Source organism: Rosa chinensis, chromosome 3, assembly GCF_002994745.2.
Source record: "Rosa chinensis cultivar Old Blush chromosome 3, RchiOBHm-V2, whole genome shotgun sequence".
Classification (NCBI taxonomy): domain Eukaryota; kingdom Viridiplantae; phylum Streptophyta; class Magnoliopsida; order Rosales; family Rosaceae; genus Rosa; species Rosa chinensis.
Window position 1 is genome coordinate 12,991,067 of NC_037090.1, and position 14,404 is coordinate 13,005,470.

The 14,404-nt window shown below is 37.5% G+C and overlaps 3 protein-coding genes across 4 annotated transcripts; all 3 read right to left on the bottom strand.

Moving 5' to 3' along the window:
* Positions 1 to 253: 253 nt before the first annotated feature.
* Positions 254 to 5,936, bottom strand: LOC112191935 (transcription factor MYB3R-2). 2 transcript variants are annotated; one of them, XM_024331424.2, is made up of 9 exons: positions 5,740 to 5,936; positions 5,194 to 5,342; positions 4,927 to 4,978; positions 4,510 to 4,567; positions 3,985 to 4,079; positions 3,793 to 3,896; positions 3,457 to 3,585; positions 1,513 to 2,903; positions 254 to 687 (listed from the first exon to the last, which is right to left on the bottom strand). In XM_024331424.2, the coding sequence occupies exons 1-8, from the start codon at positions 5,779 to 5,781 to the stop codon at positions 1,523 to 1,525; spliced, it is 2,010 nt and encodes a 669-aa protein (XP_024187192.1). In that variant the 5' UTR covers positions 5,782 to 5,936; the 3' UTR covers positions 254 to 687; positions 1,513 to 1,522. The 2 variants fall into 2 exon arrangements, with proteins under 2 accessions (XP_024187192.1, XP_024187191.1); XM_024331423.2 differs by having other exon boundaries at positions 5,194 to 5,345.
* Positions 5,937 to 7,300: 1,364 nt separating this feature from the next.
* On the bottom strand, positions 7,301 to 7,903 carry LOC112194143 (probable cysteine protease RD19D). The gene is made up of 2 exons (XM_024334392.1): positions 7,595 to 7,903; positions 7,301 to 7,432 (listed from the first exon to the last, which is right to left on the bottom strand). Exons 1-2 carry the CDS (start codon positions 7,901 to 7,903, stop codon positions 7,301 to 7,303), a joined length of 441 nt encoding a protein of 146 aa, XP_024190160.1.
* Positions 7,904 to 11,336: 3,433 nt separating this feature from the next.
* Positions 11,337 to 12,712, bottom strand: LOC112194882 (YTH domain-containing protein 1-like). Its single transcript, XM_024335135.2, has 3 exons — positions 12,408 to 12,712; positions 11,741 to 12,270; positions 11,337 to 11,660 (listed from the first exon to the last, which is right to left on the bottom strand). Exons 1-3 carry the CDS (start codon positions 12,672 to 12,674, stop codon positions 11,477 to 11,479), a joined length of 981 nt encoding a protein of 326 aa, XP_024190903.1. The 5' UTR covers positions 12,675 to 12,712; the 3' UTR covers positions 11,337 to 11,476.
* Positions 12,713 to 14,404: the final 1,692 nt, after the last annotated feature.

Here is a 14,404-nt window from a genome sequence, read left to right on the forward strand (position 1 = left end):
ACGCTGTTATGCTACATCTAAATTTGATCATGTAAATGGAATAATGCAATTTTTTCATGTTTAACCTTGTAGTAGCAATTAAATGACTCAGTGTCGCATATTTACGTTTTGGAGAAGCATTGGAGACATGGGTGGAGGTGTTAAATTGACGTGTGAAACATTGGATTTTAGTTCTTTTGTAGTCAATAAAAGTTCTCACCCTACAAAAGGAGAAATGAACACAAAATCCTTTGGTGGTAATATTTGGTAGTAGTTGAGACAAATTCAGACAGGAGCTACGCTTTCATTACAAAAAATTTTCAGGCATGAAGCATCATTGCTCCATGGTGGATTTTCTGTACAAATCTGGGTACAGTAAATATATTTTCACTAAAGAATAATGTACCAAAAAGAATATATTTTCACTATCATCTGGGGCCTATCAATATTATTCTACACATTACAGAATCCCCACTGCCCTGGATTTTGTCAAGCTGGTGACTGCTGAAGGTCTGCTGAAGATGCACTCCCCACTATGTAACTAATAACAAGTTTGTATTTGCAAGATTTCAATTTCATTGAAGATCTAAAACCAGGGTGTCTTCAGATAAATCAATATAATCTATCACTTTTCAAAAGCTCTGTGCACTTGGAAATCACCAGTTCAAAAGTGTCTGCCAACTTCAATAGCATCTCCCTCCTTTGTACCTAAATAAGACGTAGGAAGTAAAATCAAACATCTCCGATAATTAAGTTTTGCTTTATTCCATCACAAACTCAATTCCAAAAGATAGTCCGCGTGACATACATAAAATATATACCTCAATGGTTCAACATTACTATTATCCAGAAAAAAAGAAGAAGAAAAGGAGTATAAATACTCGATGGAAACAGATGAACGATTTTTTTTTTTTTTTGTTCGGTAAATCGAAAATATGTTAAAGAACCAAAGAAACTACAAACAGAAGCAAGGTTCTAAACAAATGAAGGTTAGACAGTCGAAAATATGCTTCTATACTCCTATGTATGACACATTGCAAATGTTCAGGAAACCTTTTAAATGCTGACTTCACCCCGACAAATCTTGTTTGGCTTTTTTCTATTTTAGCAAGAAAAGACTGGACAAGACAAAAGGTTAAGATTAGATCCAAGTACTAAAATCCACAATGGAAAAAATGACTTATCCTAAAATAAAATATCTATCAATTGTCACACTACATTCTGCATCATTAACATTGCAAGCTCTTTATCTGTGCATATAATTAACTTGTATAATATTGGAGAAAACTGTTCAAATGGATAATCCACACCACTTGACTAACAAATATTTCATAGAGAGGGATTGGGCTCATTAGCATCGTCCACTCATAGAGACATGGTATTTTTTATTGTCAGATCTCCGTTCCCAAGCAAAATAGAAAAGAAAAGAAAACCTCCTATTGAGCATGAACCTACGGTCATACTATATAAACAGGTTAAGCAAAAAGATAGACAGTAGCTTTAAGAACAACGATAAGTAAAATTGTAACTTACAGCGTGTGCCCTAGGTAACTCCCATCTTTGTTGCATGGGAACAATCTTTGGTGACAGCAGTGCCCCCATTTGCAGATAACCCCACGGGTTTGGAATTACCAGCATACTCTTCTTCACATGTAAACTGAAGTTGTTTCTCCACAGACTTGAAAACAGCAGTCCTCCTGGATCTTAAACGGTATGGAGGAGATGCATTAAAAGCCTTACCATTAGGACCAGTGGTATTAATACCTTGACTGGTTGGACTGTCACACAAACTTACATCTTGAGACCCAGACAGTTCCACACTATTTTTATTTCTTTCCTGTTCTTCGGGAACAATGAGCGTTTCCCTGACTGATTCACTATCAACTATCCTAAGTTTGTTAGGAGGTAAATGTCCTTGGGCAGACTTTCTTTTCCGCAAAATAGAAGGAGTGTTGGGGAAGGTCTTAGCAGCTATTTTCAAAATTGATTCAGGGCTTCGATTATATAAACCACTGCTCTTTGCAGTAGGAGGAGTGAAGAAACTAATAGGTGACCAGTTCGGACTAGACTTGTAGTCATGCTGAAAGCAATGCAAGTTTGGAAGCCCTGAATCTAACGGAATAGAGCTGTCCAATGGTGGTGGTTCATAGTACAATGAACCATAGCTAGGAGTTTCAACTGGCACAGTTGCACTGTCAACTTTGTCTTCAACTTTTTGACTGTTGAATTCAGAATTCTCATACTTCGGCTCACTGTTAATACCTGAATTCTCAATCTGAAGCTTGCTGTTTACAGCAAAGTTCGTGAATTTTGGCACCGACTCTGAGTTGCTGCAACTAGGATCTGTAAGAGATAATCTTAGCCTACACTCTATGACTTCAGAATCAGCATGTTCATCTGGAAGAATACTTGATGAACCGCACATGTCCTGAGAGCTGGAGGACTGCAGCTGATCCTTGCCATTATCATCTATTTTACATGTGTCCGCATTTACAGACAATGTGTGAGCGGTTGAATCTGATCCTTTATCCGAATCAACAAGCAATCTTGTAGTTGCAGTGGATCTATTTGTCTCTTTAGCATCATTTGGGAAACTATTTTTTGGTACTGGTGGAAGTTGCCCAGTCGCCAAATAGAAAGCACACATGTCCATGTCAAGAGGTTCAGAGGACTGCAATTGATGATCCTTGCCATCTTCATCTATTTTACGTGTGTCTGCATTTCCAGGCAATGTCCGAGCAGTTGAATCTGATCCTTTATCAGAGCCAACAAGCAATCTTCTAGTTGCAATGGATCTATTTGTCTCTTTAGGAACATTCGGGTAACTATTCTTTGGTTGCGGGGGAAGTTGCCCAGTTGCTAAATAGAAATCTAATTTCTTCTTCAAGGAACTATTCCAATGATTCTTTATTGCATTATCAGTCCTGCAAACACAAGGTTAAGTTACATAATACACTTGGCATAGTACTAGAAATAATGCTTTAGATGTCACTCAAATGAAGTCTCTTTTCTCTTAGCTTAAAAAAGTTTGAAACTAGGTTATCTCTAGGTTTGGATTTGCACATGCAGAGCTAAAAGTTAAAAAAAAAAAAAAAAAAAAAAAAAAAAAGCCTTTTATATATACTGCCAATATTTAGCACAATATAAGAACCCAAGTCCAAATAACAGATTTCTGCTACAATAATGCTACTAAGAGGGGGAAAGAGATGGGAGAAGAAAAAGACTTCATTTCCATATTCAATTTCCTGTTTAAACTAGACATACTAATTGGTCGAATGTCAACAGAAGATCTAGATGTCATGAAGACAGTGGGGTTAATTGAAAATTTTGCCTCCAGCAGAAAAACACTACTACATACAAACTTATAATAACAACGATAATATACGTGGCTTCACCATGTACTTAAAACTGCTGGCAGAAGGGAGCAGTAGCACCTCAATGACAATTATAAAACAATAAATCATATAATAAGGATACCTTCCAGGTAAAGCCTTAGCTATTTCGGCCCACTTGTTCCCATGCATTCGGTGGGCATGCATAAGGGCTAATTCCTCCACCAACGTCCAAGCCTCCCTCTTTATATCTGGATTTAAATGATTGTGCCACCTGATGGAAAAAAAACAAAATAGTCCTACTTTTAATCAGCTTCTATTGCTTTTCATGAAGACACAGCTGAAAGATACAAAATAATACAATGGATAACATCAAAATACAAAAACTCAAAGTGCTGTAGAATAAGCCCGCATTCAAGGACAAAAGAAAATTTTTAAGAGTAGGGGCTCAAGCTTGATAGCAATGACTAATGAAGCTTACCTCTCTCGGCATTGTTTTCCTATACGACCAGGCAAAGACTTTGATATTAACGACCATTTTGTAGGTCCATACTTTGCTACCAGTTCAACGATTTTATCATCCTCCTGTAAATGAATACAAGAGAAGTTAATTTCAATATTGAGTGAAAACTGCAAATAACAGATGAAGAAAATAAAGATGGTAGGTTCCAACCTCTTGAGTCCATGGTCCTTTAACAAGTTCTGGATTTAGTACCTTCTGCCACCGATGCAGACATTGCACTTCTGATCTATCAGGAAAATATTGAGCTGCATACACAAGATACTATCACCAAAAGTAATATACCGGATAATACAAAAAGACTAGGTTTCTGTGCGTGTGTGTGAGTGTGTGTCTTCATACAGTCTCCCTCTTTTGGTAATTCACAACAAACATGTACCATACAAATAAACAATTGGATGAACACTAATATTTTCCAATCTAGGATGGCTAGTTTGCTTAGAGTTTCTAGGTTCTGAATGGTACTTATTGTTCAACCAAAGATTTTTAGTTTTAGTTCATCAAGGTCTCCAATACTGAAAGATTACATTTGTTAAGCATGTCTGAGCAAACTAATTGCCACCTAAAAGCCCAATACCTACTGAAGTTAGAAACTACATTCTCCACTTAGCTGCTTTCTGTTTGTCTGGGAAAACACCAACATAAATCATACGCATGATTGAATAAACAAAGACAAACCTATTTTCTTCCAGTTCTTCCCCTTAAACTTTGCAACTGCATTCCTCAATGTCTCATCCTGTAGCCAATCCAACATGTTGCAAATTACTATAATATCTCACAGGAGGTATGAAAAAGAAAACAAATACAGCATGTTTAACAGCAGTACATATAAAATGGGTCAATGCTATCAAATCATAAGCTAAAGCCATTTATAATAGTGCTCTCAGATACTTTGTTGCACATTATTAATACCGCAAGTAATAAAACCATTAATTCTAAACTACACGACAGTGTCAAGCCATTCCATGTTAGATGACTTAATGATTAACAATACTGGACCTCTCCCTCAATATACTTGGTAAATACAGGAAAACATTCGTGTTCTTAGCTGTTAATACAAACAAGTGAACAGATGCCTAAAGATGAAATGCTAACCTCCTGTGGAGTCCAACCACCCTTTGCTCGCCTAATAGGACCAGTAATCCTCCTGCAAAGTAAAGTTTACACATAATTCAGCTCACTAACCTCCCACAGCATTGACAGAAAAATAGAAATGCAAAAGGAAATTAATCATGAGACAAACTATAGCAGCATATGGATTCTCCACTAGACGAAAATCCAAAGATCCAATGCATATAACTAACAAGATTAAAACGAAGTTACAACTAAAACGGCAGCTTTTAAGGACTCAAGGGATAGTACTTGTTAACTGGAGAAGCCTCTGCCGGGCTGCTGCCAATCCCGGGTGACTTAAGAACAGGACTCTCACTTCCTTCGGAATCCGAGCTCGACGCAGCCGTGGATTGCTTATTCACAAGGCAGCACTCCTCTATCGGAACTTCACTTCTCCTCTGCTACAAAACAATCACCAAAATCCCAAATTCCAATCAACAAACTAGAAACACAAACACAACAGATACATAACCAAAAAAAAAAAAAAAAAAAGACCCTCAAACACTATCCCCTAAAACCAAAAACCCTAAACAAGGCCCCCAACTTTACTCCAAGATCTCCAAAACCCCACCGCCTTAGACCCAGACACCCAAAACCCAGATCTTAAATTCAGTTTCCAGATCAAAAAACCCTAAATTACAGATAATTCCAGGTTTCCAATTTCCAACCCAATATATCCAGCACAATTCAAAAGCAATTGAAGCCCAAAACTTGATCGGATAGTTCAAAACACGAACCCAACAAAAACAAAGTCAAGGCCTTTGAAAACCCAAAAAAGACAGGAACTTTGAGTACCTCTGGTTGCGAAGAAGTAGAGGGAATCAAATTGAAGCTCATCGATTGTGTCCCAATTGATTCCAGAACCCTTTTCTCTGAAACATGAAAACTTTCTTCTTTTTTTCTGGTTTCGAAAAATCCTCGCCCGTTGAAACGAAGGAGAGAGAAAACCAGAAGAGAGAGAGGGGTAAAAACGAGAATAAAATATAAATATAAACTTATAACGAATATATAGCACCGACGTCGCCGTTAGCTACCGTTACTGAAGGCCCTGTGAGGTTTCGGAAAGGGGGCAAAACCCTATCGGCTAACGGCGGTTGACGGTTCGGGAGGAAACGTTAGGGGACTGAAAGTTTGAACCTCAAACGGCACTCTGAGGTTGCCTGGGTTAAATGTCGAACTGGTTTGGGAGATGTGGGATGGGGGCGGCTTGGTTCGCTGGCATTAATTGACCGTTGGATTGGGGTTAAATGGCACGCGGTTTAAGTGGGTTTTGTTTGGAAAGAAACGTTTTGCTAAATTAAAAATAATTAAAACTGAACTATAATGTGTGACGGTATTTGATTGTGTTTGCCTTATGTTGCGTTGTATCTACTCAATATCAGGACCGTTGCTTGGCGGTAAAACATAACATAATTTCTCCAAAATCGTAGCAATTAAATTAATATCTGTCTTGTTTTTTTTTCCTACCCTACTCGCCAAAATGACAGATTCAGTCATTCAGTTATTCCAAATAATCAAATATGTTAGAGCTCATCGAAATCTATTATTTCAGTTTACTCTAAATGTGAACAACAGTAGTGTTCACCTGGTCAGCAACTGACCAAAGAATTTATGCTCAATAACCCTTAGATTTACATCCAAGAGTGGAAAACAAAACACCTCAACTTAATAATAATTCTCTCTGCCATCGGATTTACATCCAAGGGTGGTTGAGCATTATTTTCTTGGTCAATAACTGACCAGGTGATCATTTTCGATGTGAACAATTCAACCTATAAATCAACTGCATCATCATATAAATCCAATAGATTTTCATCATAACATGTTCAAGAAAAGAATACACATGTTCAATATGTTTTTTTTTTTTTTTTTTGCTTATACTTTCTAATTCTTTGTCATTTTCATTGGTGTGGGGAACTGTTGGAAGTTATGTTATAATATTTAATTTAGTATGACTAACTGTATAATTAACTAGGTCCTTTAAAATATAAGAGCATCTTTAGCAGACTCTCTATTTTGGCTCCTTAGCTATTTTAAATAGCATGTTTAGCTTTTATCTATTTTAGCAGCTGCATCAGAGTCCCAAGTGGCTCTCTATTATAACTTTTAGCTATCTTGCTCCTAAATTTAAAACACTCTTTTTGAGTTATTTTATATAATTTATAAATGGGCTAAATACTATTTACTACCCTGTGGTTTGTGCTCAACATCAATTCAGTCCCTCGATTTTCAATTTCATCAAAAACACCCCTGCATTATCAAATCTCGTCAAATAGATCATTCTATCATTCCTCCGTCAACTGCAGCCGTTAACTCGCTTACATGGCAAGCCACATCAGCTCCTGTGGGCCCATCTCTAAGGAAAAATTCCCAAATTGCCCATGCCTCCATCAGAACTGGTCTTCGTCCCCATAAGCAAGAACTGATCTTCATCCCCAGAAAGCAAGAACTCGGCTTTGGCCCGAAACTCTGCATCTTCTCTCCGTCTCTGTATATGACCAACCCAGACACATCTATAGCATATGTGCAGTCACTTGATCGCGATAAGGATTTAATCTATCCCGAAATTGTAACAAACTAGAATAAAGAGAGCTCATCTACCTCATCACAAAAATTTCAAAAATTAAAAAACGTAACATTAACTAATCACCTGCATCTTGACCTCAGTAACAGCTCCCTTCTCTCTCCAATCAAAACTCTCAGGCAACCCACTAACATCCATGAGCTCAACCGTACTCTCTGCACCACCGCTGCCGTCGTTTAAGCAGGGCCCACCTCTCACGCCAGTGTACATCCCCTCGAACTCCTCCTCGGACAGATCAGAGAACGGTGTGATATCGTGGACTGCCATCGGATCCAGAGCTTGGTGCTCGGCGGCTCTGATCATGTTCTTGGCAAAAACACCAAGGCGGTGCATGTACTCCTTTCTAATTGGATATTTCTTCCCATATTTCTCCATGAAAATCTTGAACTCTTTCTCGGTTCCAAGGAGGTTACTACCACTCGAGAATTTTCGAGAGCTGTCTTGATCTGTGACTTGGTGGATGATTGGCTAAAAACCCATACCTGGGAGAGATCGGAGAGTGAAATCGCGGCGGTACTGGTTGTGGTGGTTGTATTCTTCATCTTCCAAATCAGGAATTCCTTCTTCTTCTCTGACCTTGCTCGAGTAACGACTCGGCGTGTATGCCGAGTAGTACCTTTCTATGCTTTCGTACGGGTTTATGAAGTCCCAGGTCGAAGCTCTCGACAGCGAAGGCAGTGGAGGAGGCGGCTTTGACTGGGACGCCGGGGGACCAATTGAGGTTTTCAATTGTTTTTGCTATTAGTTTCAATCTCTGTTTGCAATTGGGGATGTGGGTAGGCTGCAATACCGGGAATGGCTCTGAGATCGTACTCAGAGATGTTGTAAATGACCCGAGATTGGGTGTCACACGAAATTGGATTTCTTGCTTTCTGCGGATGAAGATCAGTTCTTGCTTATGGGGACGAAGATCAGTTCTTGCTTATGGGGACGAAGACCAGTTCTGATGGATGCATGGGCAATTTGGGAATTTCGCCATAGAGATGGGGCCCACAGAAGCTGATGTGGCATGCCATGTCAGCGAGTTAACGGCTGCAGTTGACGGAGGAATGACGGAAGGATCTATTTGAGGAGATTTGATAATGCAGGGGTATTTTTAATGAAATTGAAAGTCGAAGGACTGAATTGATGTTAGGCACAAACCACAAGGTACTAAACAGTATTTAGCCCTTTATAAATACATTTAAACTATTTAATATTCATTTAAAAAAATAATATAAATTCAAAATTAGTTAAAATAGAGAGTATTGATACAGACATATTTATAAAGTGGCTAGCCAAAATGACTTTTTAGCTATTTTGGCTAAAATTTGACTAAAAATGGCTAGCATTGCTAAAGATGCTCTAAGAGTACAAGTCACTTTGAGTTTTTCAATAGGTGTGTCTCTTTTAGAGCATCTTTAGCAGACTCTCTACTTTGGCTCCTTAGCTATTTTAGAGAGCATGTTTAGCTTTTTATCTATTTTAGCAGCTGCACCAGACTCCTAAGTGGCTCTCCATTATAACTTTTAGTTATCTCACTCCTAAATATTGAGAGCGAGATGAGGCTCTCTATAATTTAAAACATTCATTTTGAGTTATTTTATGTAATTTATAAATACATTTAAACTATTTAATTTTTATTTAAAAAATAATATTAATTCAAAACTAGCTAAAATAGAGAGCATTGATGCAGACGTATTTCTAAAATAGCTAGCCAAAATGACTTTTTAGCTACTTTGGCTAAAATTTGACTCAAAAATAGCTAGTATTGCTAAAGATGCTCTTAGGAGATAAGTGATCAGACATACTATTTCACTTTAGGTTTATCGAATATGCTCTAAATTAATGAAGTAAATGTAGTGAGTTCAGACAGTGGAGTAAATAACCCCTAGATGAAAGTTTTGGGGAACCCGTCTCTCTTCCTTCTCTCTAAAAATTAGAGAGAGAAAGTAGATCTTGTCCTCTCCTACCCCTTCTCTCTGGCATAGATCTCGATCTCTTTGGATCTTGATTGTCGGCTAGAGAGTAGGGGGAGTGCATTAACTGTTCGGGCAGCTGGTCCCGGTGTCTAGTTTTCTTGTTTCGCGGCTTGTTTCCCAACCCAACCACATAGATCCAGTCTGATCCATGAAGATCGTTGCCGGAATCATCACCTCAATCCTCCTCCCATCCCTTTTCTTATTTTGCTTCAACCCACCCTATCCACATCCAGAAATCGTTCCTCCTTCTTTGGCCAATTGCAACAAGTCTCATACCTTCTATTTCGCTAGAAAAAAGTCCCCAAAACCGTGTGGTGCTATGGACTCTAGAATGACCCAGTCCCTTCGAGGGACAAGTGTGTGAGGAGATCGGCTGAGATTCCACCATGGGTGCCGGATAGAAGGCTTGCAATTTCATGCTACTGAGCAGGGGAAGGAAGACGGCGAAGGATCCATATCAAGCCCTCTGACGGCGGCGTATTCCCTAATGGCGAAGACGTGTTCTGTGTGGTTTTCGGTTACCACCGACCTGGGCTAGTCCCCTGTTTTTCTAGGTTGTTTACTGAGTCATGTTTGAACCCATTGTTTATGTTGTATGTGTTCCCCTTGTGAAATTGTTTGTATCTCTCTAGACTAGTTGTCCGTTTATTAATGGATTTGATCAGAAGAAAAAAAAATGTAGTGAGTTCTTCCTCATTATGCAAGTCTTCGTCTTGTCCAGCGAGTACAAATCGTTTATCATTCACTAGAATTTAAAGTTGTGGTGTTTTGATTTTGAATTATCAATTGTTGTATCTTGGAAGATAGACACCTACCGAATTACAAGCACAATAACAAGAACAAAGTTTGTCTTTAAGTCATTGCAATTTGCAAGTCTCTATCAGAAATGCACTATATTATCTTCACTACTTGAATTTCTGTTGCCTGTACATCATTCTTGTGATTGTTCCCCAACATTCATTTCAATGGAATGATTTAGTAGGGTTTTGATCAAGCTTTTCTTGGGACTCACGAACAGTATAGAATTTACATCCGAGAGTTCAAAAATTTAAAAGCAGCTTTATAAGATTGAAGACGGTGGATTTAAAACAAAAGCTCACAAGCCAATACGAGGGTCAAGGATATGTATGTTCAAATTGTATATAGGCTTCCACGTACCATCAAAAGCCTTCTCTGATTAGAGTCATTCTACAAAAGAAAAAAGAAAAACTAAAAAAGGATTTTTAATCAAATACTCTTCAATTTCCTTTAGATATACGTACTATGCGATCAAATACTCTTCAATTTCATCTGACCCAAAATATATTTGCACTTATCACTAACCGATATTCACCATGGGATCGATCGGGTGTCCGCGGAAGAACACAAGCCCGCTTAGTAAAACTGAATTCTGCACTTGCATATACTTTCTGTTTGTGCACGGAATGCTGTGAGCATCTGATCGATCTACTATTATCGTGCTGTTGTGGAGTTCTATCAGTACATTTGCACTTGGTCGAAATACAGAATACTAAATGTCTATGATGTCTAATACTGTGATATTAGTTAGAGTCTTAGAGATTAGGAACAACTCTCTAATTACTTGCTACTTATATAAAGTGAAAATTCTGGTGTCTGCTTTATTCAACTTGATGTACGTGTTAATAGCTTATAATTAGCTTACATATGCGGATATGCCAGACGTCTACCCTCTAATCAGTTGATGGTTTCATTATTAAATAAGCATAAGTGTTTATTATTACTTTATTAGAAATAACTTACTTAACCATGTCTCAACAATCCTTCATAGCCAAGTTTCGACCTACTAAATATATAAAATTGAGCTAGGTAGCAGCTAGAACTCTTTCTTCCCACCAGTGAAAACGATATTTGTATTGTTCAATAAAACCCCTGAGGTGCATTATTACATGCTTAGAATCCTAATCCATAAAATTTGGAAAATACCAAAACCAGTAGGGAACTCTCAAATAAAAAATAATATGTTTTACTATTTCTTACCACCGGTGAAAACGGTGCTTTGTTCCATAAAAGCCTTGAAGTTTTTCATATTCAACAGGGACTCTTTGCCTTTTTTGTTCTTCAAGTTGGCCTTCCATAATTCAATTGTGTTGGGGGTGACCCCTTTAACCTCAAGGTATTTAACTAATTCCTTCTGTAAGTTAGCCAAGTACCTGGTGAAAACAAATTAATAAGGTCACATATTAATCATAAACACAAGAGTATCGTTGCTTGACAGTAAAGCTTTACTTACTCGCCGCCAGTTTTGGTGAAATCACGGTCTGAATGCTCCGGTTTCTTGATTGAAAAGTGGTCGACGCAAATCTCCTCATGGAAAGCAGTGACATCCAACTCCAGCTGCTGTCCAGTACTTCTTTGGAAGATGCACACTTTCATTGGAATGCCAGAATCTTCTTCTTCATCTTCTTCTTCATCATCTTCATCATCATCATCTTCTTCATCTTCATCTTCTTCATGATCTTCATCATCATCATCTTCTTCTTCATCATCATTTTCATCATCATCATCATCATCTTCTTCATCATCATCATCTTCTTCATCATCATCATCATCATCATCATCTTCTTCTTCATCATCATCATCATCATCATCATCATCTTCATCATCTTCCTCATCATCATCATCTTCCTCATCATCATACTCAACTGACACTCGGATGATTTCATCATCAAGTTCTCTTTTGAGTTCAGTCTCCGTGGTTTTTAGGCCATATCCTAAACGAGTGACTATTTCAAAAGGAAACTCGTCTGAACCCTCTACTGCCTATAAAATGTGAAATCAAACAAACTGATCAATACTAATCAACCCCATTTTGCAGTTAAATTGGTTTCATTCATCAACTATATATATTACGCTGGCCGGAAAACATAAAGCAATTTAAAAACAAAACGGATACTCACACGAAATCTTTCTAAATCCTCCTCAACAGTTGTGATCTCAGACTTGAGCCCTTTAATGAGATTCTGTGTGGCCCTCAGTTTCGGGGATGCTGGAGAAGGTTTTGTGCGGTTGACTTCACGGCGCTTGGCATAGGACCTTGCGGATCCGAGGGTGCGGATGGGGAGGGAAACTGTGGAGGAAGAGTATGACGGCGGCCTGCGAGGCCCGGACGAGAACAAAGCCATCTTCAGGTCTGATGAGCATGGCAGGCTAACCAATTTGTCCATTGCTTTACTCCACAATTCTGAAAATGGTCTAGGGTTGTTTATTTATTTAGAGAGAGACGGCTTCAAATAGGGTTTAAAGTTTTGCTTGGGAATTAAGAGATGACTTCAGTTTTTCGAAAAGGAAATTCCATCGGCTTTAATTTCTAATAAATTGGGTGTCAAGTTACATGAATATGCTATTCTATATTGGGGTGTAAATGAGCTGAGTCACTTAAGCTCGAACTTGAATTAGGCTAAATTTGCCTCATTTGATTTTAAATTAAAAAAATTAAATACTAGTTATGGCGGCCTCATGCCCTCATCTTAATTATTTTCCTTTTATAGTGTCAATTAGGGTTTGATTTAATTGTTGCACAAATATGGTTCTTATTGTAATATTTTATACTTAAATTCTCAAATCACTTCCAATTGAAAAGGATGGTAATAATAACTTCAACAACAGGGCGACTAAAAGGAAAATGCTTAAGACACCAAATATTTATACCAAAATTGATTACCAAATGATGTGGCATACACCATCTCATCAATATCATTCTAAAAAATTCAATGACATGGATTTATTTATTTTCAATTTCAAAACACAATGTTTTTGAGAAAATATTATTTTTGTAAATATCAAAACTCTAATGTTTTACAAAAATCAAAACAATTCCAAGTCATGTACTGTAACAGAGAAATTGTGATGGAGGTATCCAAGTTTTCGTCTCAGGGGCCGACACTTTCATTTTTCCTTGGGGAGAAGCAACAGTTATCCCTCTTGAAGAATTTGTAGTTCTTGGTTGATGTTCAGCTCTTAGAAAACCTGCAATAAGTTGGCTTATTAATGAACTTTGGAGGAAACAGAGGAAGAGATGGAGAAGAAGATCGAGGACAGAGATGTGACTTACAACCAAGGCGAAGAAAGCTTGGCATCTAAATAGGTGAAGCATTTCATGGAGAAAAATATAGCATTCTTTTTAGCACTCCTCAATGGTACCAGAAATGGGATCTTGAACACTATTCAACAATTGAGATCAGCAAACAATCAGAGATCAGTTAAACCAGATCAAAGAACGACAACTCTGTGAGTCTCGATGTCCCTAAGAAAGGAACCTGGTAGCACTTGTATTATATAAGTAAAGCATTACATTAGTATCGGAGTACTGCTGCAACTTTCTTTACAACTCATTTGCCTCTCTCATGTAATTCCTCTGGCTCTATTGGTCTAGACTCAGTCTCACATATTTGAAAACCTTTTGATCTTTCACAAAAAACTCAAAAGTAATTCATCCATGAAAATAACAAATAAACTTGCAGTATTTAGGAAAGAAGGTTGAGAGTTTAATTTCCATGTTGTTATTCTTAAATCATAATCTTATGATGAGAAACAAAATCAAGACACTAATCATGGATCAATCTACTTGTTTCATAAAAACTCAAACATCAAAGATCCATTTATAATCTTTCATGCGGCTCTCATTATTATTCATTGCTTTTGTTCTAATATTTTGATCTAGACATCAAGGTTACAGAGAGGCAGAACGCCAGAACAACAGCATCTATTTCTAATCTAGATTAATTTGGTATTTTGTTTAATTGTGATTTTTATCAATATAAAAGTTTTTTTTTTTAATTCCTAAAAAACATGAAATTTATTTTATATCAAACAAGGAAATTCATGTCAACAGAAATTTCAAAAAAAATAATGATATGGCATGTGCCATGTCATTTGGTAAGTAATTTTGGTACAA